Here is a 19,599-nt window from a genome sequence, read left to right on the forward strand (position 1 = left end):
GTGTTTGGCTTAAGAGGGGCCCAAGTGAGGTGCACCCTCACCTAGTGTAGAGACCACTGGACGTCCTCCTACTTCTATAAATAGTTATTTGGGTTTTGATTAATTGAAAGTTTAGTCATTGCTACTTTTATGTAATTACGCATCCGACTAGGATTCCTGGTTACATGTTCGAAACCTCACCTTATTAATTAGTTGTATCGTTTATCTTGAGACTTAATTCCTATTTGCAATTTAGATTGCTTTATCTTGTTCTTGCTTGTTCTCGATTGTTTACAGAAATAGAGTTGATCTGCATCGACAATATCAACAATCCTAGGAGAGGTGTATCGATCGCTAAAACGTAACATAACAACATCTAATACGGTTGTAGTCGGGTCGACAACTTCTTTTCTCAAATCATAGTTATCCAACTCACTGAAAGATTAGACCCCACTCACATCAATTAGCTCTACAGGGCAGAAGGTTTTCATGAGGTGAGGATGAAGCCTCCAAGGGATACACTCATAAACACATAAAAGAAGTCCATGAGAGCTACCAGTAAAACCCCGTACATAAATCACTTGACAGATAAAATAATAGTTGCTCCCTCAAATAGAACACGGCCAACAATATCTTCATGCGACCAGTCACACATCATAGATGGAAGTGGTTATATGTACATTTCTTGATTACTTGAGGGAAGCTTCTTCTAAGCAAACTACACTAAGATCAAGTTCACTTTTCAAACGTTACAGTCTTACAGATACGATACTCAAGAATAATCACCATTTTGCACAGCATGTTTGATGAACACCACAAACAGCTGCTGGCAGGCAAATAAAAACAATGCCTTGAAAATGTATGTTGAAAGGAGAAAGCCTCGGGTACAACCTCTACTCTCAAATACAAACAGACCAGAAAACAATTCACAACCTACGTGTATATGTCCTGCTGTTACACCGTGAACACTTTTCATCAGCTACTAGCATGCAGTTCATCACCTGGACCAGTGAGCGATATCTGCATTGAGTAAACGCAAGTGTAAATTTGGTTGCGTACGTCTGCTTTGGATGTAGAGGCCGGTTCATTCCATTTTCTAAAAAAAAGTGTAAATAACTAGCTTCCTAACATCATGTGAATGAAACTGATACTTGACCACATTGGCATTAAAAACAGAAGGCAAATTTTCAAAACAGAAGTACTCACATTGCAATTTGCAGCAAATTTTCGTGCAAGCATAATTGCTGCGTTCCTATCCCTGTCAGTTTCAAAAGCTAAGGTGTAGGACAGGCCTTTCCTTGCCTGCCAGAAAACTGCCGTAGCTGCAGCATTACCCCCACCACGGCTCCCGCACAACTGGAGATTAACAATGGAAAACAAAAGGTTATCAAAAAATTAATCTTAGAATGTAGACTTAAATGCTTGGACCAGAATGTTTCTGTTCTCTATCAGCTTCAGAAAGTATAATAAAATCCTGTGTATTTATGCACGGTAAAAAATCTGTGCATATTCAATGAATACAGAATGATGGAAATGCACCATTAGAAAAAAAAGATCCCTGAGAACTCTTCAATAACTTGTGCCCACTTCTTTTCTACTGTTATTTGCGTTCTTGTTCCTGAAAGTTTCTAATTTCTAATTTCTTCAGTGATAGCTGGCATCTCCAAATGTGTAAAAACACTCAACAACATTGCAAAACCGATTTGTTCGTTTGTCCATGGACGCCTTGATGTCTTGGTCTATATTTGATGCCCTTAAGGTAACAGCTTGCTCCATTAAGCCACCTGATCCAGGGGACCTTGATAAGGCCTTAGGGTCCTTACCCCAATAACAACCATGAGATATGGAACCCTCACTTGTTTTAAAAATACGATTGGAAGCTCTATGGGGAAGCCAATATTCTTCTAGAACAAACAAGAAAAAGTCTAGAGAAATTTTAAGCATGACTATGGTACGACATCAAACAATACTTCAAAAAGCAGAGTGTAGTTGAGAAATGGACAGTATTTCAATAACACACATACTGTGCACAGATTTACCTTCATTGTGGTCGAGTACGACTCTCTTGCTTTTGTAGACCATCCTTTCCGAAGCTTTATTCTCATTTTTCCGATATGAAATGCATGGACAGAGTTTGATGAGTAATCATTCCCATTCATTTGGGTGACAACCACCTACAAGGAAACACAGAAGCAAACCACATTGATTTCTCAACACAAACATCAAATTCAAAGCTTGACGATATTCATGTCAATTACAGTCAAGCTCAGGCTCCACTTTCACTTCAGTGTTATGGGGGGTCTGTTTTGAGTTTGGACATTGTGCCAAGATCTCCCACATTCAAACAGAATATGATGGTTATGGATTTGGCAAAATTACAGAGGTGGCTTCTTAAAAGGTCTTAAAAAGTAGTTAGTATCAGATAGAGGAGAAGAATCCATACATTGAACTCCACATCTGTTCTTTTCATTAGAGAGTCCACATAGCGTTCCAGTCCTGCAGCTGTTCAAAAAGTATGTCAAAGTTAGCTATGGAACTTTGGTGACACAACAAGCTTGTATTCCCTCAATTCCTTAATATATATGATATCACATTGCTTTTTGAAATAGGTTAAGGGGGTATATGACGGAGAAATGGTAAATATATGTCGGAGAAATGGTAAAGGTCATCTGAAAACTGTATAATGATGTATTTAGGAACATAATTTGAATGCTAGAATGGCATGTATTTGCAAACGGAGGGAAAATTGCATGTCTTGCTGCTCTTCTATTGTTGTGGCGGAGTGATAAAAGAACAGTATAAGAGTGGGCCTTTTCCCTGAGAAAGTCTGTGCCATATGTTCGAACACACCATGCAGCTAATCATATGATATGATAAGATAAACCATGCATTACTTACACAGCTCAACAATCATAGTATTATACCAAAGATGAAAAATAGATATTCCATATTATGATATTAAGTTTAGCACTATTTTAATTTCCAGTTTGAAACAAATTTCAAGAACGTATAAACACAAAGAAATGTGAAAAAAAACTAAAGTTGATATGGCAAGAGAAATGGACACTTTAAGTACTTATGGAAGAAACACAACTGTACATATCAATCTATCAAATAAAAAAAGGATCACAATTTAGAAATGTTCAGAGGGCAGTGGGAAGGTCTAACCAGGATTTATAGGACCCATTGTCTGTATAGTAACCTTCTCCGAATTCAAAAGTATATCTGTCTGTAACAATCGACCAACATCAAATGGTTCTGGAGCATATGTAGGTTTTGTTGCTCCTGCAGAAAGTGATCTCAACATCTTTAGCATATGGGAATAAGTGAGAAAAAAAAACGATGTACAGTTTTTTACATGACTGCATCATGAAACATTGATTGCTGTAATGATTGCTTTGCAATGAATGACATCAAAATGGAGTTAAGAGAAACCACTAGCCTCATGTAAAGTTGATCTGATAACATACCTAATATAAGGTTTCTATTGCCTCCAGAAATTACACGATACCACTGAATTGGGCAGCTTGTGATGTCATCAAATCGAGGGATAATACAAAACTGTGATCCCAGGGTATCAGAACCTTCAAGTTCAAAGAGGTCAGAGCCATCTTCTTCTAGCCTCTTGATCATTGCAAGCTGGATATTAAAAGGAAAAGAAAATTAGCGATACAAGTCAACAACACTTGAATAATAAAAACACAAATAATACAAACCATGCCAAAGGATTACCTCTTTCATTAGCTGATTGTAAAGCTGATTTTTCTCTGCAATCAGAGTTCGCAGTGCCTTAAGTTCAAATTCCATGTCCATTACCTATGATTTTTTTCCATGGCCATTATAAATTAGGGCATATGAATATGGGCAAATCACCAGGAACTGCTACATTTCATTACTAGCTTTATGAACGAACGAACACTGGAGATTTAAAAAAAGTGTACCACCTTGCTAAAAATCAAGAGAGAATATACTCTTTGAAAGGGCATGAATATTCTATAGAATTTAAGACAGTGAGGAAGACAGTCTCCATTAGTGGAGAAAAGAAAATGGTTAATAAGTATTAGATCCAGAGAAGCACACCCCAACTGCAATTCCATAAATAAAACAGAAGAATTGATGGTGACAAACAAACCTTGCTTGGCTGGTGTAGCATTTTTATTCTTCTAGCCTCACGGACCTCTTTCTTGAGTCCCTCTATCTCCTGATCATGGAAAAAAGGGATACAGTAAATGTGGCAGCAATTCAAAGCACAAAAATACAATCATACAATACTCACTTGTCACAAGAAGCAGTCTGCATGAAATTTACACATAAGAACAAGTTTAAGAAATCACCTCCTTCTCCCTGCTACTTGATGCTGCATCATGCTCCTGCAATCCTTTCTCAACTTTCGCAATTGCAGCTCTGGCCTTTTCAATTTCCGCTAATGCAAGAGCCCTTTCCTCCTCAGCCACCTTTCGGGCATCTTCAGTAGCCTAAGACACAGATGAGAACAATAGCATTATTACTTAACCAAACAATGTAAACACCTTTTAACTTGATACACACACTAACAATTTAAGAAATATATAGTATCCATCCTTTAATGAGGAAAAGAATATTGTTTATCATTTACAATGTTGGACATGTCATATTGGATTTCAGGCTTCTAGGTTCGGTACATTACACAATTTAATCAGGTCCCAAATAGCTAATTACATCATTAAGAACTGTCAATACCTGCTTGAGGAAGCTAGCTAACTTTTTTACTTCAGCCTTTTCATATATTAACTCCCCTTCTCTTTGGGTCAGCTGGACTGCTAATGCTTCCACCTGATAGTGCACAACTCATCATACATCATATTTTCCAAATTAAAGTAATATTGAAAAGGACAAAACTATTACAATTCCACACAACTGGAAGAGAATGAGCAACTTCCATGATCATTATTGAAAAATTAACCTCCCTTGAGAAATTTTTTGCATTAAGATACTTTCAAATTTAGGTCATTTGAAAGGCCCAATATAATGCTTACAGTGTAAACACAGATAACTGCAATGAACTAGTGCTGGCAAGATTTTCAGGTACTTCAAAATAAATGTTATCAGAGTTCACATACATAATGCTTCTCCACAAAAGCGATCATTTAGGAATAATCAACTTGGCTCTTTTAGGTTTAATTAACAACAAATGAAGACGGTTTAAGAAAGTCAAGTGAGAGTTTAACCAGTGAAATAGCTTCATCTGCATCGTCTCTATTTCGACCAGCTACACGGCCTTTCAGAGTATCTAAAACATCTCTGAGCTTCTTCAGAAGAACCTGCCTGTCCAATGAAGCTGCTTCTCGGCGCTTAGCCTGGAAACAATAAGTGCCAATATGAAATTTTCATTACAAAAGAAGCTACTTGATAAACCTTAGTAATAAAACTTTATTTCACTGGCGGAAGCAACTTAAGGAGAGCAATTTCAGAAAATGGTGCTATTATGATGGGACTGAAAGAAAAGTCTTGATTTGATTACTGAAAGATAATACTGAACATAGATTGATTCTGTCCATTACTACGATTCAATGAAAATCAATATTTTTCTGTATCTAGTTCGTCTGTGTCACTCTGTATACAATATTAAGAGGATATATTGATTGACACTTGATGTATACAGTGAAAATTGTTGCAGACAGTCACGAATTTTGGATGTAGATTAAACTGCTAAATACATATCTAACTAAATAAAGGCAAAGTGGGGTACAAAACTGAGTGACATACCTCTTCAGACAGCTTTGATGCACCAGATAGACCCTTCTCAAACTTTTCCTTCAGGTCACGCACCGAAAGCCGCCTTCGCTGCTCTAGCAGCTGAGCCGTTTCCTTCGCAACAATCTCCTTTAAAGGCACAGCCTCTTGTGTCTCCTCTGGATCTATGATTTGGTTGTTTGGCCCAATCTTGTAGTCTGGGAAATGGCCTTTGGGGAAGTTGACATCAGAGGATACCATAGCAAGTGCCTCCTTCTGTATGCTTTCTCCAGAATCATGGATCACCCTAGTCATTTGAGGTACACCGATCCTAACTTTGACCAGGAATATTTATTGTTAGTACTTGGCAGAGGTATGGGCTTGTTCGGTTTGGAAGAAAAACAAATTATTTTGATTTCGAAGTGTTAGAGGAAAGTGTACATTCAGTTTGAAGAAATGAAGTACAGGAAAAAATCCTATTCCTATTCCTCCACTTTTCCTATTCCTTTGGGTTAAAATTCCTCCAAACCAAATAAGGCCAGTAGTGGCACATATGAGCTGATGAAATATTCTCTATGCAATCAAATTAGTTCATGAGGCATTGCTATGTAAAATCCTTAATCTTTAATCTTTTCGATTCATGTTGACGTTACTTCCGATTTCAGAGCACGTCCTACAAACTAGGCTGAAAGTTTTCGTCATAACCAGGTAGAGAAATTAATTTCGAACCAAAAAGAGAAAACTTTGCAATCGGAAGTTCTAAGGACAAAATTCTGGACTAGATAAAGCAACAACCTCTTGACTGAAATTTGAACCGACAACGGCAAAAAACCATAGTGTAAACATCAATTCAAACTAACGACAACTGAATCCTTCTCATATCAGAGGTGGCAGTCTAAACTGGCACACAGGGATTCAATTGAGTGCAATAGATTCACGTACACCAAAAATTTGTGTCTCGGCTTAGCAGTGCACAGATCCAACCACAACTTACTGGATTGCTCGCATAGACGAAGAAACCCGCCAGTAAACAACTCAGACTCCCGGAAGAACAACAATTCAAACAGCGTAGGGCTTCCTTACTAACGAAAGGGAATCACCGCAGGTCTCCCGGTGGATCCCCACTGCACGCCAACGCCCAAGTGCAGTCAACCGGAGGGAACCGGCGAAGAGGGAGGTGCACGAGTGAACTTCCTTGGCTTCGAGGCGGCGGGCGGGCGGGCGGTCGCCGGTGGATGAAGGGTGCTGCTCCCGGCGAGGAGGTGACGACGGAGGAGACCAAGCAAGGTGGTTTTGGAATGGAGAAGAAGAGGGGAAAAAAAAGTTGATGAGAGTAAAGCAAAGCGAAGAGCCGTGTAGCTGGAGACATTTGCTTTTTCTTTTTTTTTTTAATTTCACGCTAAGTCACACCTAAATTCGTCGTACATTATGCAATCGCAATAAATTATGCATCGATATTTACCAAATTATAAAGGAACGAAAGGGGAGTCACTGGCTCACTGCTAGGGGAGTCGACGGACGAGAAATTTGCTATTTAGGCCACGAAACCGAATGACTTTACTCAAATGGCCCCCAAATTATGTGCTTCTTTAAAATGATCTCGTATCCGGCTCCTCTCCACTAAAATGACCATCTGGAATTTTCGAAATCAAAGAAAAAAATGTCAACCAGTCAACCAATTTTCGAACGAAAATACCCCTGAGATATCAATAGAGGCTGAGCCATCTCTCTTCGTTCTTCCGTGTGTGCGTGCATGCTTGCTCTCTTCCTTCCTGTGCTGTGCGAGAGAGAGGCGGCGGCATGGCCGGCGGCGATGGCGCCCCACTGGCACCGAGCTGCCCGCTCCGGCGACCCTGCTCCGCGACCACTCCCCCGTCACCCAGCCCGCCTCAGCACGGCATCGTCGCCGGCCATCGCCGATCTAGGGGCTGGCGGGCCGATGGTCCTCGCCGGCGGCGACGGTGTGCCGCCGGCTACGCCCTCCGCGTCGTGTTGAGCTGTACAATTGAAGAGAGCAAACTGTACACATCCATTTCGTCGGCCCGCCAGCCCCTAGATCGGCGGCGACCGACAGAGAGCTCGGCTGGGGCAGGCTGGGCGACGTGGGGGGAGGGGAGCGGTCACCGGAGGAGGGTCACCGGCCGAGGAGCTCGGTGCCGGCAGCGCGCCATCGCCGCCGGCCATGCCGCCGCCTCTCTCTCACACAGCACGGAAAGGAAGAGAGCAAGCACGCACGTACGCACGGGAGAACAAAGAGAGATGGTCTGGCCTCTATTGATTTCTCATGGGTATATTCGTCCGAAAATTGGTTAACCGGTTGACATTTCTTTTCTGTAATTTCGAAAATTCTAGATAACCATTTTAGCGGAGATGAATCGGATACGAGATCATTTTAAAGAAACCATTGGTTCGAAGGCCATTTGAGCGAAGCCCCTCGGTTTCGTGGCCTAAATAGCAAAATTCCTCTCGACGGGCAGGGCTGGCTGCAGCGGCCTCAGGCCGTCGATCCACTGCCTGCTGCACAGATCGGCGTCGGCCGGGGAGCATGGCGCGGCGGCGTCGGGAGGACGCCTGCCATCGGCGCTGGCCGCGGGAGGGGCGCGCCCAGGTGGCAGCTCGGGCAGGGCCGGGGTCGGCCGGCGAGGCTGCGCGAGGCCGTCGGCGTCGGCCGGCGGTGGCGAGGCGCGCCCAGGTCGCCGATCGGGCCCGGGCGGCGCTGGCGACGTGCGCCGCGACAGCGCGAGGGGGTCGGCCTCGAGCGGCCAAGGCGTGGGGCGGCGGGGGAGTTGGCCGGCGGCGCTAGGCATGAGAGCAGCGTCTCCTGTTCGTCGCATGTGCACGAGAGAGACAGAGAAAGAGCGACCGGTCTTCAGCGAGTCTTCAGCAAAACATGTGAAATGAGGCTCTCATTGTTTCGCTTTTATAAGAATAAGTGAAAACACGTTTTTACAAATAAAAAATAATTTACAGCTATAATTATTATATACGTATCCATAGCGACTTAAAAACAAAATGTGTAAAATAACCATGATGAAAAAAACCACAAAACCAAGTTCTAAATTAAGTTCTAAAATTCAAATTTTAGCTTATAAGCAGTTGCAACTGTGAAACGATGGAGCCCTGAGTTTCTGGTTTCAACTTCGATTTATCTTTATTTTGGTCACAAGTTGTTTTGACTAGTTGACTTTAATTTTTAGTAAATAAAGATAATTCGAATGGTCATTCTCACGTAAAATCACGGATACGAAGCCATTTTAGTGAAGCCAACAGTTCCATGGCCATTCTAGCGAAGTCGTTTTCGTGGCTAAAATAGTAATTATCTCATCCCCTTAGTGTTCTAGTACGACTCGTCGGGTTGTCGACGTTGTGTGTCCTCGTTTTTTCCGTTTATGCATGTAAGCTAAATTCTAAGTTTTCGATCTTAAATTTTTAAATTTATAGTTTATTTTATTGTTTTTTATCATGATTTATTTTTTAGTATTTGCTTTTAAATCGGTAAAAACAACTACATAAAAATCTTATTTATATATTATTTGGTGCTTTTTTTTTATCCATAGGCCTTGTTTCTTTTAGCTTGGAATTATTATAATCCATATTATTAGGAGTAAGCTGGAAGAAACAGACAATTTATTGAAGTAGCTTATTATAATCTAGGGTCCAGTTTATTATAATCTGTTAAGCTCATTTAGGTGAGCTTTTTCTAACTTATTGGGTGAAAAATTACCCACAATGTCACATCACTTTCTTTTTAGACTTACAAACCTAATAATCTAGGCTATAATAATTTAGAAAAGAAACAACTCATAACTTATTCTACTACAGATTATAACAATCTAGTTTATAATAATCAAACTTAATAATCTATATTATAATAATTTTAAGCCAAAAGAAAGTTTGTTCGTTCGTTTCTGTTCTGGTATCACGGTCGCGGACACAGATGCGAGACAGCGTGATTTGAGCCAATCATCTGCGTATCCAAGCGTGCCTCCTGATGGCCGATGACCATCTTCTCTCTAACTAACGGACAACGGCGCGCCAGCATGTGTGCGTGTTGGCTTGTCAGCGTCGCAAGCTTGGGCCAAGGACTATGTGCTCATCAAAAAAAGGGAAAAAATATAAAGAAGTGTTGGTTGCGGTGCAGTTGCAACGAATTATTGATCCAGGATGCTGAATTGAAGAGAGGATTACGACGAAACCGAGAGCACGACTCCAGTGGTCAATTCTCTGTTGATTTTATGCCTCTGGGAATCAATTTATGTGCCTTCTTCTGGGTGCGTTCTGACTTGTTAATTCTATGCGAATCCGGTCTCCACCATCTCGGATTCCACTTGGGAAACTCAGGACACTATGCTAATATAAATCTATATTCTCCATCTTTAATTATGCTCCCTTTTCTTCTCCTTTCATTTCACTTTTCCATTCCTTATGTTAAAGCTTGGGTCGGTGGCCAATGATGCCTACTGTTGGATCCACCGAATGATCATTAAGGATGCTGCAATTGCCGGTACAATCTTACTGTGTAGTACTCTAGTCTTGAGGGGGAAAAAACGTTGTAGACTATAGTACTGTGAAAGTTGTTCTTAGCTGCTACTACTGTCTGTTAGACGGTTAGGAAGAAATGGTCCATGTGGTTGTCTCTACTGGAATTCAAGTGGTGTTTGGGACAAGGGACTTATTTTTAGTCCTTTGTCGTATCGAATGTTTAGACGCTTATTATAAATAGTAAACGTAGACTATTAATAAAATCCATCCATAATCTTGGACTAATTCGCGAGATAAATCTACTGAGCCTAATTAATCAATGATTAGCCTATGTGATGCTACAGTAAACATGTTCTAATTATGGATTAATTATGCTTAAAAAATTCGTCTCGCTGATTACCACTCATTTATGAAATTAATTTTTTTATTAGTCTATGTTTAATATTTCAAATTAGTGTTCAAATATCCGATGTGACATGGGACTTTAGCCCCGTCTAAACAACACCTCAGTTGTCCGTCCAGCATTGACTATAAGTGGTAGCTCCATGCCGGAGGGTGTTTCATGTCTTGTCGCGGTTCTTGACTTAGGGTAGACATATATGATGCTATGGTAAGTTGAATATGAAACAGGTAATTCAGATTTCGGATATACCAAACTATGAAAATGAAATCGAACCCATAAATGTGTGATGAAGATGATATTGATTAATTGATGCTATTGGATGCCGTTTTTGCAAGTTCAGTTACAAGCCTATAATCCGTAAGCAGTATTATCTTTTTTTTGTTTTTGTTGTAAGCCAAAATTTATATTTCTAAATTTAAATTTAGAATTGATTTTAGGGTTTATTCATTGTACTTTATTTTTCAGCCTTTGCTTTTAGATTATTTAGAACACGTATATAAAAGTTATATTTATAAATTATTTTTTGTTTATAAATATGTTATTTGGTTTTTTTAGACAAAAAGACAAAAGATGAGGGCCAGTAGGAGGCGATCCAACGGTCTTGGCGTATAGATTTGTCTGCTTTAATCACAAACCACGCATTCATGAGGAAGATTAGATGATAGACAATCAACGCTTCCATTCTACGAAGGGCAAAAGGTCTAGTTATTGACATCAGGTGATGCTTATGATCCATCGGATGATGTAGGTGTTGATACTAAACATGACCCACAAGTCCACAAACAAGTAAAGATGCCTGTACAAGTACAGTTTGTAACGGAGCCAGCACTGAGCCGATTTCATGTTATCTAAAATACTGAAAATTCCAGAGCTAAAGTAATCATCAAGCACTTAAACCATATTGTTCTAAACTATGGTGTCTCAGCCTCCTTAATCATCATTTAGACCTAAGTGAATGCCTTTATGCTACTCATTAACAGCCTCCTTATGCACAAAAACTTATAGATTAAATGCGTCAAGATGATAGCCCATAAAGAGGACGGCAGAAACTTGTATTGCTCTGAACCTCTGAAAACTGGTGTTTTTATTCTGTAATGTTTATACAGTTGTTGACACGAGAGTACAACATGAGGATTTCCATATGCTTAACTCACAATAGTTTACTTACATAACAGCCATGGGATCATTAACATGGCTGCTCCATAACAATGTGATATCCCCGGGCATATGGGCATGTATGTATACCTGCAAAAATCACCAGCTTTATGGTGCTCTCCATCTCACTTGTGTGCTATCATACAACATAGCGGTATGTAACATATCTGCCGGCTGTCTCGCTGGGCCTGATGATCTTCACAACCTGTCCTCGTCTAAGGCCATAGTACCTTGCAATAGGATCCGTAATTTGTATTCTTGGAAGCTATTTGGTCCATCGCATTCAAAAGAGAGATAGGTTACATACTAGTAATCAACTAAGCATGTGCATATGGCTATCCCTGCCAATTGCTAAACAAGTTAAAAGAACCAAGGAAATATGGTGAGTGAATGAATATGGATTATTGACCATGGACCAATGAATGTACTGGTTACCAAGCAAGATTTAAGGAAAGAAATGTAGAAAGAGGACATCAATATGTTAATAAAACAGAACTCTTTTTTTCTAACTTCATCTGTATTTATGCCTATGTAGTGCTATGTGGTTTTTCCTATGTGTATTTATCCCTGCCAATTGCTAGTGCTTCAAATTCCTATAGAACAGAGTAAAAGCACTGCACTCATCTAAACAGTAATCTTTATTACTCTTATAAGTGCAAATATAATTTAATATTTTTCCAAAACAAAAATTGATTAAAGTATGCCTATCTAATCATGTATTAATATCCATCACTTCCCTTATCTAAAAGATGTCGTAATATCCACTGGAAATACATTGGCCTTAGGGTAAAACTACTGTAGTTAATGGAGCAGAAAATTAACAAGACGTCCAAAAATTGTCTACATAAAATGGTCGGTGTCAAACCTATCGTTTTTTTGCAAATAAATATAACAAAACTTCCGAAGTTACAAAAAGAAAAACTCCTTTTTTTTTCTGATGTTGCCTCTACGTTAGGAAAGAACATAGATGATTGGTTACTCTGACATCAAAAGCAGAGTATAAACTTGCAAGTACACAAGTAGCAATACCTGAGTTTCCTTTAGAGTGTACCGCTCCAGTAAAGTCTTTTTTTCCTCATTGGTAAGCACTTGATGTTCAGGAATGAGAACATGTTCCTTGATATTTATGAGCAATTCGGCTTCCTGAACATTGCTTCAGTTATCAGGACAGAAAAGACAGAGTAGAGGCACTATTATCATGTAGGTGAAGTGACAGTGCTCATTGGTGCAAAATGAACAAGGTTTGTTGAACTGAAGAGGCAATAGCTTCTTCTTGTTCAGGGCTAACCTGGAAAATTTCCAAGTGGATCTTTGGCTCTAGTTCCTGAAGAAATGACCTTGCAAACGGAGTGAGGTTCTGTTGAAGAACCAGCACGGCTCTGGAGACGTTCTCAGCTTTCATCATTTCGACGTACTTCTTTATGTGCTTCATTCCCACCTTGTCATCGTTAGGGAAGAACACGTATATCTGATTCCGAACAGAAAAGGAAACTAATTAAGTGATAAGTGAAATATGGAGGGAGTAGCAATTAGCACACACTCCGCAATGCCACTATCTGAACTGGGCCTCATTTGCAGTCTATGGTTTGAGTTCAGGAACTCTTTCGCTGAGCATATATACAGGTGACAGTTCAACTTTACCAACACGAAGCACCAATCTTTGATTTTACAAAACAGCAAGTAATTTAGCATTGCAGCGATCGGTATTGCTAGCTGCGGTGACTTGGCGCTCCTCGAGCAGCCTCACAAGACGCTACTAAGAACAACCAAAACTTCTCTTCCTCACTGGATAGTCAGATCGATAGTGGCAGCGCCTGCAGCAGACAAGCTTGAGTAGGAGTAGCAGGGAAGCTTTACAAGCAGCAACTGCGTGCAGACACACAAGTAATTCGTCTGCGACAAGGGGTCAACGCTCGATTGACTACAGATGTGCGAACTCGAGCCGGTCCAGCACGAGCAAAGAAGAAAAAACAATCGATCGAGCCACCTACCAATTCGAATCTAAGCAATCGATGCGCATCTCGCAGCAGCCTAGCCGATCAACACAGTGAAGTGATCACACACAGATCCGATCGATCCGCACAGCTAGCAAGAAAGAGAAACAGAGAGCGTGCTGGCTCGACCGATCCTGCCTTGCGGTGCGGCGGATCGATCGATCGGCGGTAGGAGGGTGCTGACCTGGTCGGAGGGATCGTTCTTCTTGTACTTGTTGATGAGGAGGTCCTCGCGGTGGAAGGACTCGCCGAACTTGCGGAGGAAGTCGCGGCGGCCCATGGCCAGCTCGTGCTCCACCACCAGGTACCCTCTGTCCCGCAGCATCTGCATCACCGTCCGCCGGATCCGCACCAGCCGCCCCACCATCGCCTCCTCTGTCACCAGCCCCGCCGACATCTCTCCCCGTCCTGCTCTCCGGTGGTCTCCGCCTCCGCCTGCTCCCGCTCCGGCCTCGCTTTCCCTGCTTGCGAGCTCGAGCTGGAGAGCTGTGGAGGGGGACGACGGCACGTGCGAGCGGAGTGGGGGTACGGATATGCCCCGCAAGCCGCCGCGGTGTATGACACGTGGGCCCCAGTAGCACGCGGGAAATGCTATTGGCGGGCTTCCAAGTGGGCCTGTACGGCCGTTCGGCCCAGGTGAATAACTGGGCCGGCCTTTTTACTACTAGCAAGCTGCAAAGGCAATATCATAGATTTGTTCGCCCAATCGGAACCATCAGCTGATCAGCGCCACACTCTGATCCACAGTTTGTTGCGCAACAGGACCAATAATATACTGTACCACTAACAAAGCAACAGTCACCCAACAGTAACGTCTCAGCTTATCTGCACATCGATCCGCCGATGTGAATCTCAAGAAGCTCTCAACCTACGCCGAGCTGGCAAAACAAAAAGAAAAAAATGATTCGCCACAGCGACATCCTGTCCATGGCAGAAAGAAACGGAGAAACGCACTGGCTGTAGTACAGCGTAGAGCGCAAGTAACAGGTAGCAGCAACAAGTGCGGCTGCTACTAGAATAGATCCGATCTATTCCTCCTCATCACTGCTTGTACTGTTTGTACAGAGTAGCAGAAGCGTATAGAAGGGTGACGCCGGCGCACGTGCCGCACACGTGCGGTCCCGGGAGGGGAGGGCGAGGGAGAGAGAGGTCACATGTCCCTGTCCCTATCCTGCGCGCGGAAAGGCCAACGGACGTTAACCCACACGGACATTTTATTTTATATACGTAAAGTGTGTATATCTGTTAATATTTTTACTAAGTATTTTATATGTTATAAATATATTTATTTTTTTATAATTTTACATACACAAAATTTCATCAATATATAAGATGAAACTCTATACATACATGTATTCTGATATATAAATTCTTATATATAAAATCTGTGCATGCGGATTAACCGGCCGTCCGTTATATCCACCGTCTACACGGGCCCACCCGCCCACTGCTCCGCTCGTCGAGCCGTGAGGTGGACGCCTTGGACTGGCCCTCGCACCAACCAGCACCACCCCCACCAATAATGCTCGTGTGTGTCCGACCGACCCCATCATGACTCCAACGCCGCACCGCATCTGAACCCCCCAAGCCCACGTGGGCCAGCCCCAACAACGCAGCTGTGGCCCACGTAGCCCCCGGGATGTGTCCCACCTGTCAGTGGGTGGGGGGCGCGCGCGCGGTTGGTCCGTCGGGCCAGCGGAAGCCAGCCAGTTGCGACCGACAGGCGGGGGCCAGCGAGGCGAAATATCCGAGGGCAGTTCGGGCCAGCGACGGTGTGGGGGGAGGTTTGAAAAATACGCAACGGAGCGGAGAGATCTCGGCCGTTGGTCCCCGAGCTTGGGCTGCGGGGGAGATGACGCGGGCCGTCGGATCTCCGCCGCTGCCGCCTACGGCTATTTAACGCACGCTCCCTTCGCCCTCGCTCTCCCCGGCCTCCACCCCCTCCTCCCCTCGATCTCTCGCTCGCTCGCTCGCTCGCCGATCCGATCGCGTGGTTGGATCATCTCATAACTCGTAAGGCGAAATCTCTTGGCCTCTCTCGTGATGCATTAGCAGGATTGCAGATCCGGTTTGGGTTTGGGTTTGGGTTTGGGTTTGATGTGTGGTTTGCGGTCTGATCCGTTGTTTGGTGCGAATTTTGCTACTGTGATTTTGTTCTTGAATGTATCGTATAGCGTGCGTGTTCGGTGAGGGAAATCGGTAATGAAATGGGATCCGCAGGATTTTGTTTCATTTGCTTACTCTGTACAACTGTGTAGTCCGTGATTTAGTCCCGAGCTTTATTTTGGTTGGTTCGGTGAAAATGTTGGTAGGTGTCGTACTGGATCTGTGGAATTTCAGTGCTTTTATGGCATTTCTATCTCGCGCGTCTAGTGCGCTTCTAGTTTAGGGTATTTTTTGCTGTGATATGTAGAATCTACTTCCACAGTTCTGCTTCACTGTGAGGCATTTCGAGTGTACTTTTAGCATGTAGATCATATGCCAGGATACTGATCCATTTCTGAGGAGTTTAGTGTGAATGACGATGCATTTAGACGGACGATCGGTGATTGTACTGTGAAAACACTTGGTTTTGAGCCATTTTAGCATATGAAACTCCAGATCTGGCTATGCTCAAGCTCAACTCGATCTGTGTAGGAATTCAGTGGCATTTGTTATGTAGCACAACATGAACGACTTAGATCTGTCTGCTGTGTAACATTGAGCAGTGCAAGTCTCTTTTTTTACTTTGAATTCTTAAGTTGCCCTTAACATTGCTTGCTGCAAGCTCAACATCTGTAATTCACTCACCATTCACCAATGATGTTCCCTTCCCATCTGTAGGGCGAAGATGAGAGAGATCCTGCACATCCAAGGTGGGCAATGTGGCAACCAAATCGGTGCCAAGTTCTGGGAGGTGGTGTGCGATGAGCATGGCATTGACCCTACCGGGCGGTACACTGGCAGTTCTGATCTGCAGTTGGAGCGTGTCAATGTGTACTACAATGAGGCCTCGTGCGGTCGCTTTGTGCCCCGTGCTGTTCTCATGGACCTTGAGCCCGGCACCATGGACAGTGTCCGCACTGGACCCTATGGCCAGATCTTCCGACCTGACAACTTTGTCTTTGGGCAATCTGGTGCTGGTAACAACTGGGCCAAGGGACACTACACTGAGGGTGCTGAGCTGATTGATTCTGTTTTAGATGTCGTGAGAAAAGAGGCTGAGAACTGCGACTGCCTGCAAGGTAATCAAGCTCATTGATAACCGAATTTCTGAAAATTGCAAGATCAATTCCTTTGAAATTGGTTAGGATGCAGATGCTTCCTTGAAATTCACCCTTTTAACATGCTCTAGACCTCTAGTATGATTCATAGTAGCGCCACAGTATACCATATGAGTAATGCTATACCGATGTACTGTGATCTATTCGTTAGTATGAAACATATTGTATGACCTACATTTGTTTATCAGTTTAAAGGACATTGTTTATCCTTGAAAATAACTTAGTGCCCAAATTGAATATTCATACATGTTTTCTTATCATATAAATATGCAGTTATTTATTTATATTGTACAATGACATTAATCGTCTTAGTATTTAGATGGCTGTGGATTCAGAAGTCTGCTTGTCGATGGTAGCATGTGTGCCATATGAATACATGATCAGCACTATTTTGCAGTTCCACCATGTCATCAGAGATGAACATTCAGCATTCTGTTCAAATTATTTGGTCAACCAAAAAGTTTAGCATAATAGACCTGTAGCATAGCATAGATATTCTTATGAGATAATCTAGTGATTAACAACAATTATATGATTAACCCTGTTTAAGAGATTTGTTCTTGTGATGCATTTTGCTCAACAATTGTACTGAATTTTCTTTATTGCAATCATTTCTAAACTCTAAAGTCGTCTGTTTCTATAATCAGGATTCCAAGTATGTCACTCTCTTGGTGGTGGTACTGGATCTGGTATGGGTACACTCCTGATATCAAAGATCAGGGAGGAGTACCCTGACCGCATGATGCTGACATTCTCAGTTTTCCCCTCGCCAAAAGTATCTGATACTGTGGTTGAGCCTTACAATGCTACACTCTCAGTCCATCAATTGGTTGAGAATGCTGATGAGTGCATGGTTCTTGACAATGAGGCTCTCTATGACATTTGTTTCAGGACTCTCAAGCTGACCACACCTAGCTGTAAGCTGCTTCAACTCTTCTTTTTTTAGTAGATACAAATGGCATACTGTTGCTTGTAATCACCATGATTTTCATGTCCTTGGATGTTCAGACATACTCATATTATGCAATATAATCTTGAATTGACACTATACTTATTCATAGTCTTGCTGATTGCTGTGTATATAATTACGAAAACGTGCACTTTTAGAGCAGGATTTATATGCTGAACTTACAAGGTACTGACTCCAGTAGGTGTCTTTAGGGATTTTGTTGTTGTATGGACATGTTATATTTTTGTTCCCAATATATACATGCATATTTTTTAAAGGTTGCACCGTATGACATTTTTCCACATGTTTGCTATTTTGTGCAGTTGGGGATCTGAACCATTTGATTTCTGCTACCATGAGTGGAGTCACATGCTGCCTAAGGTTCCCTGGTCAGCTGAACTCCGATCTCCGGAAGCTGGCAGTGAACCTCATCCCCTTCCCCCGTCTCCACTTCTTTATGGTCGGGTTCGCCCCGCTGACATCCCGTGGCTCCCAGCAGTACCGTGCCCTTACTGTTCCTGAGCTTACACAGCAGATGTGGGATGCCAAGAACATGATGTGCGCTGCTGATCCTCGCCATGGCCGTTACCTCACTGCCTCCGCCATGTTCCGTGGAAAGATGAGCACCAAGGAGGTCGACGAGCAGATGATCAACGTCCAGAACAAGAACTCGTCCTACTTCGTCGAGTGGATCCCCAACAACGTGAAGTCCAGCGTCTGTGACATTCCACCGAGAGGCCTCTCCATGGCATCGACCTTCATCGGCAACTCGACATCCATCCAGGAGATGTTCCGGAGGGTGAGCGAGCAGTTCACGGCTATGTTCAGGAGGAAGGCCTTCTTGCATTGGTACACTGGCGAAGGCATGGACGAGATGGAGTTCACCGAGGCAGAGAGCAACATGAACGACCTTGTCTCCGAGTACCAGCAGTACCAGGATGCCACCGCCGACGAGGAGGGCGAATACGAGGAGGACGAGGAGCAGCAGGAGGCCGAGGACATGTAAGGTGGCTTTGGTTGGTGGTTCTAGGGCAGAGTTTGGTGTGTTTGGTATTATATTCGTCTACATTGTCACCGTATTACCGCCTCGCGCGCCACCGCTCCCCTCTTGCACGTCTTCGCTTGCACGTCTTCGCTTTGTATTTTCGACTATGCCATGGAACCCTTTTTTTGGTATTGATTGATGCTGGTCGTTTGTTATGCGATTGTTGATATTTTTGGTGGATGTACCCATCCGAGTTGATACTCGTGCTTTTTTTTTTTTGGCAAATCATAGTTACAAGGAAAATTAATTGAATAAATGGTAGACTTGGCAGCTTGTCTGTCAATAACGGTATCATACTAACGCTGGTTACTTCTTCAGATTTTACTAGTTTTTTTTCTCGGATTTTGCCTGCACACTTTCCATACATGTATTTGAAAAGTTTCTTATATTTTTAAATTAAAATTTTAGCTTTATGGTAGTTAGTTATATTATTTATATCATTAAATAACTATAATAAAATTAGATAGTTTTCATCTTCATGTGCTTAAAAAGAATGTAGCCTAAGTGACCAAGATTAGCTATAATTCCACTGATATAGTATTTAAACCTGGGTAGGTTGATGGTTTGGTTTTTTCATGTTTATAAATAAAAAATAATTTATGAATAAAATTTTATAC

At 42.4% G+C, this 19,599-nt stretch overlaps 3 protein-coding genes across 4 annotated transcripts; 1 reads left to right on the forward strand and 2 right to left on the reverse strand.

The window, feature by feature from the left end:
* Positions 1-566: 566 nt before the first annotated feature.
* On the reverse strand, positions 567-7,043 carry LOC102717018 (stomatal closure-related actin-binding protein 1-like). Of its 2 annotated transcripts, none has more exons than XM_015843714.2 (13): positions 6,686-7,043; positions 5,725-6,022; positions 5,187-5,315; positions 4,699-4,791; positions 4,314-4,454; positions 4,112-4,180; positions 3,712-3,795; positions 3,450-3,618; positions 3,148-3,264; positions 2,423-2,481; positions 2,019-2,153; positions 1,186-1,335; positions 567-999 (listed from the first exon to the last, which is right to left on the reverse strand). In XM_015843714.2, exons 1-13 carry the CDS (start codon positions 6,697-6,699, stop codon positions 955-957), a joined length of 1,503 nt encoding a protein of 500 aa, XP_015699200.1. In that variant the 5' UTR covers positions 6,700-7,043; the 3' UTR covers positions 567-954. The 2 variants fall into 2 exon arrangements, with proteins under 2 accessions (XP_015699200.1, XP_015699201.1); XM_015843715.2 differs by having other exon boundaries at positions 5,725-6,026; positions 6,686-7,041.
* Positions 7,044-11,637: 4,594 nt separating this feature from the next.
* On the reverse strand, positions 11,638-14,232 carry LOC102717295 (DNA-directed RNA polymerases II and IV subunit 5A). Its single transcript, XM_006644808.3, has 4 exons — positions 13,910-14,232; positions 13,020-13,199; positions 12,761-12,874; positions 11,638-11,996 (listed from the first exon to the last, which is right to left on the reverse strand). The coding sequence occupies exons 1-4, from the start codon at positions 14,120-14,122 to the stop codon at positions 11,871-11,873; spliced, it is 633 nt and encodes a 210-aa protein (XP_006644871.1). The 5' UTR covers positions 14,123-14,232; the 3' UTR covers positions 11,638-11,870.
* A 1,425-nt stretch (positions 14,233-15,657) lies between these two features.
* Positions 15,658-19,178, forward strand: LOC102717568 (tubulin beta-4 chain). Its single transcript, XM_006644809.1, has 4 exons — positions 15,658-15,738; positions 16,549-16,949; positions 17,636-17,905; positions 18,261-19,178. The coding sequence occupies exons 2-4, from the start codon at positions 16,556-16,558 to the stop codon at positions 18,941-18,943; spliced, it is 1,347 nt and encodes a 448-aa protein (XP_006644872.1). The 5' UTR covers positions 15,658-15,738; positions 16,549-16,555; the 3' UTR covers positions 18,944-19,178.
* The last annotated feature ends 421 nt before the right edge of the window (positions 19,179-19,599 follow it).

The sequence above is a fragment of the Oryza brachyantha genome, chromosome 1 (genome assembly GCF_000231095.2).
Source record: "Oryza brachyantha chromosome 1, ObraRS2, whole genome shotgun sequence".
Taxonomy (NCBI): Eukaryota; Viridiplantae; Streptophyta; class Magnoliopsida; order Poales; family Poaceae; genus Oryza; species Oryza brachyantha.

Excerpts from the sequence above, each read along its gene's own strand:
- LOC102717018 (XM_015843714.2), bottom strand. Across the intron at positions 2,482-3,147 it reads AATGGGTCCTATAAATCCTG|CTGCAGGACTGGAACGCTAT; the intron begins GTTAGACCTTCC and ends CTTTTTGAACAG. Across the intron at positions 1,336-2,018 it reads CGTACTCGACCACAATGAAG|TTGTGCGGGAGCCGTGGTGG; the intron begins GTAAATCTGTGC and ends GTTAATCTCCAG.
- LOC102717295 (XM_006644808.3), bottom strand. The coding sequence starts at position 14,122 with ATGTCGGCGGGGCTGGTGACAGAGGAGGCGATGGTGGGGCGGCTGGTG. Across the intron at positions 12,875-13,019 it reads TCCACTTGGAAATTTTCCAG|GAAGCCGAATTGCTCATAAA; the intron begins GTTAGCCCTGAA and ends AGCAATGTTCAG. Across the intron at positions 11,997-12,760 it reads ACACTCTAAAGGAAACTCAG|CTTCCAAGAATACAAATTAC; the intron begins GTATTGCTACTT and ends TGGACCAAATAG.
- LOC102717568 (XM_006644809.1), top strand. The coding sequence starts at position 16,556 with ATGAGAGAGATCCTGCACATCCAAGGTGGGCAATGTGGCAACCAAATC. Across the intron at positions 16,950-17,635 it reads GAACTGCGACTGCCTGCAAG|GATTCCAAGTATGTCACTCT; the intron begins GTAATCAAGCTC and ends TTCTATAATCAG. Across the intron at positions 17,906-18,260 it reads CAAGCTGACCACACCTAGCT|TTGGGGATCTGAACCATTTG; the intron begins GTAAGCTGCTTC and ends TATTTTGTGCAG.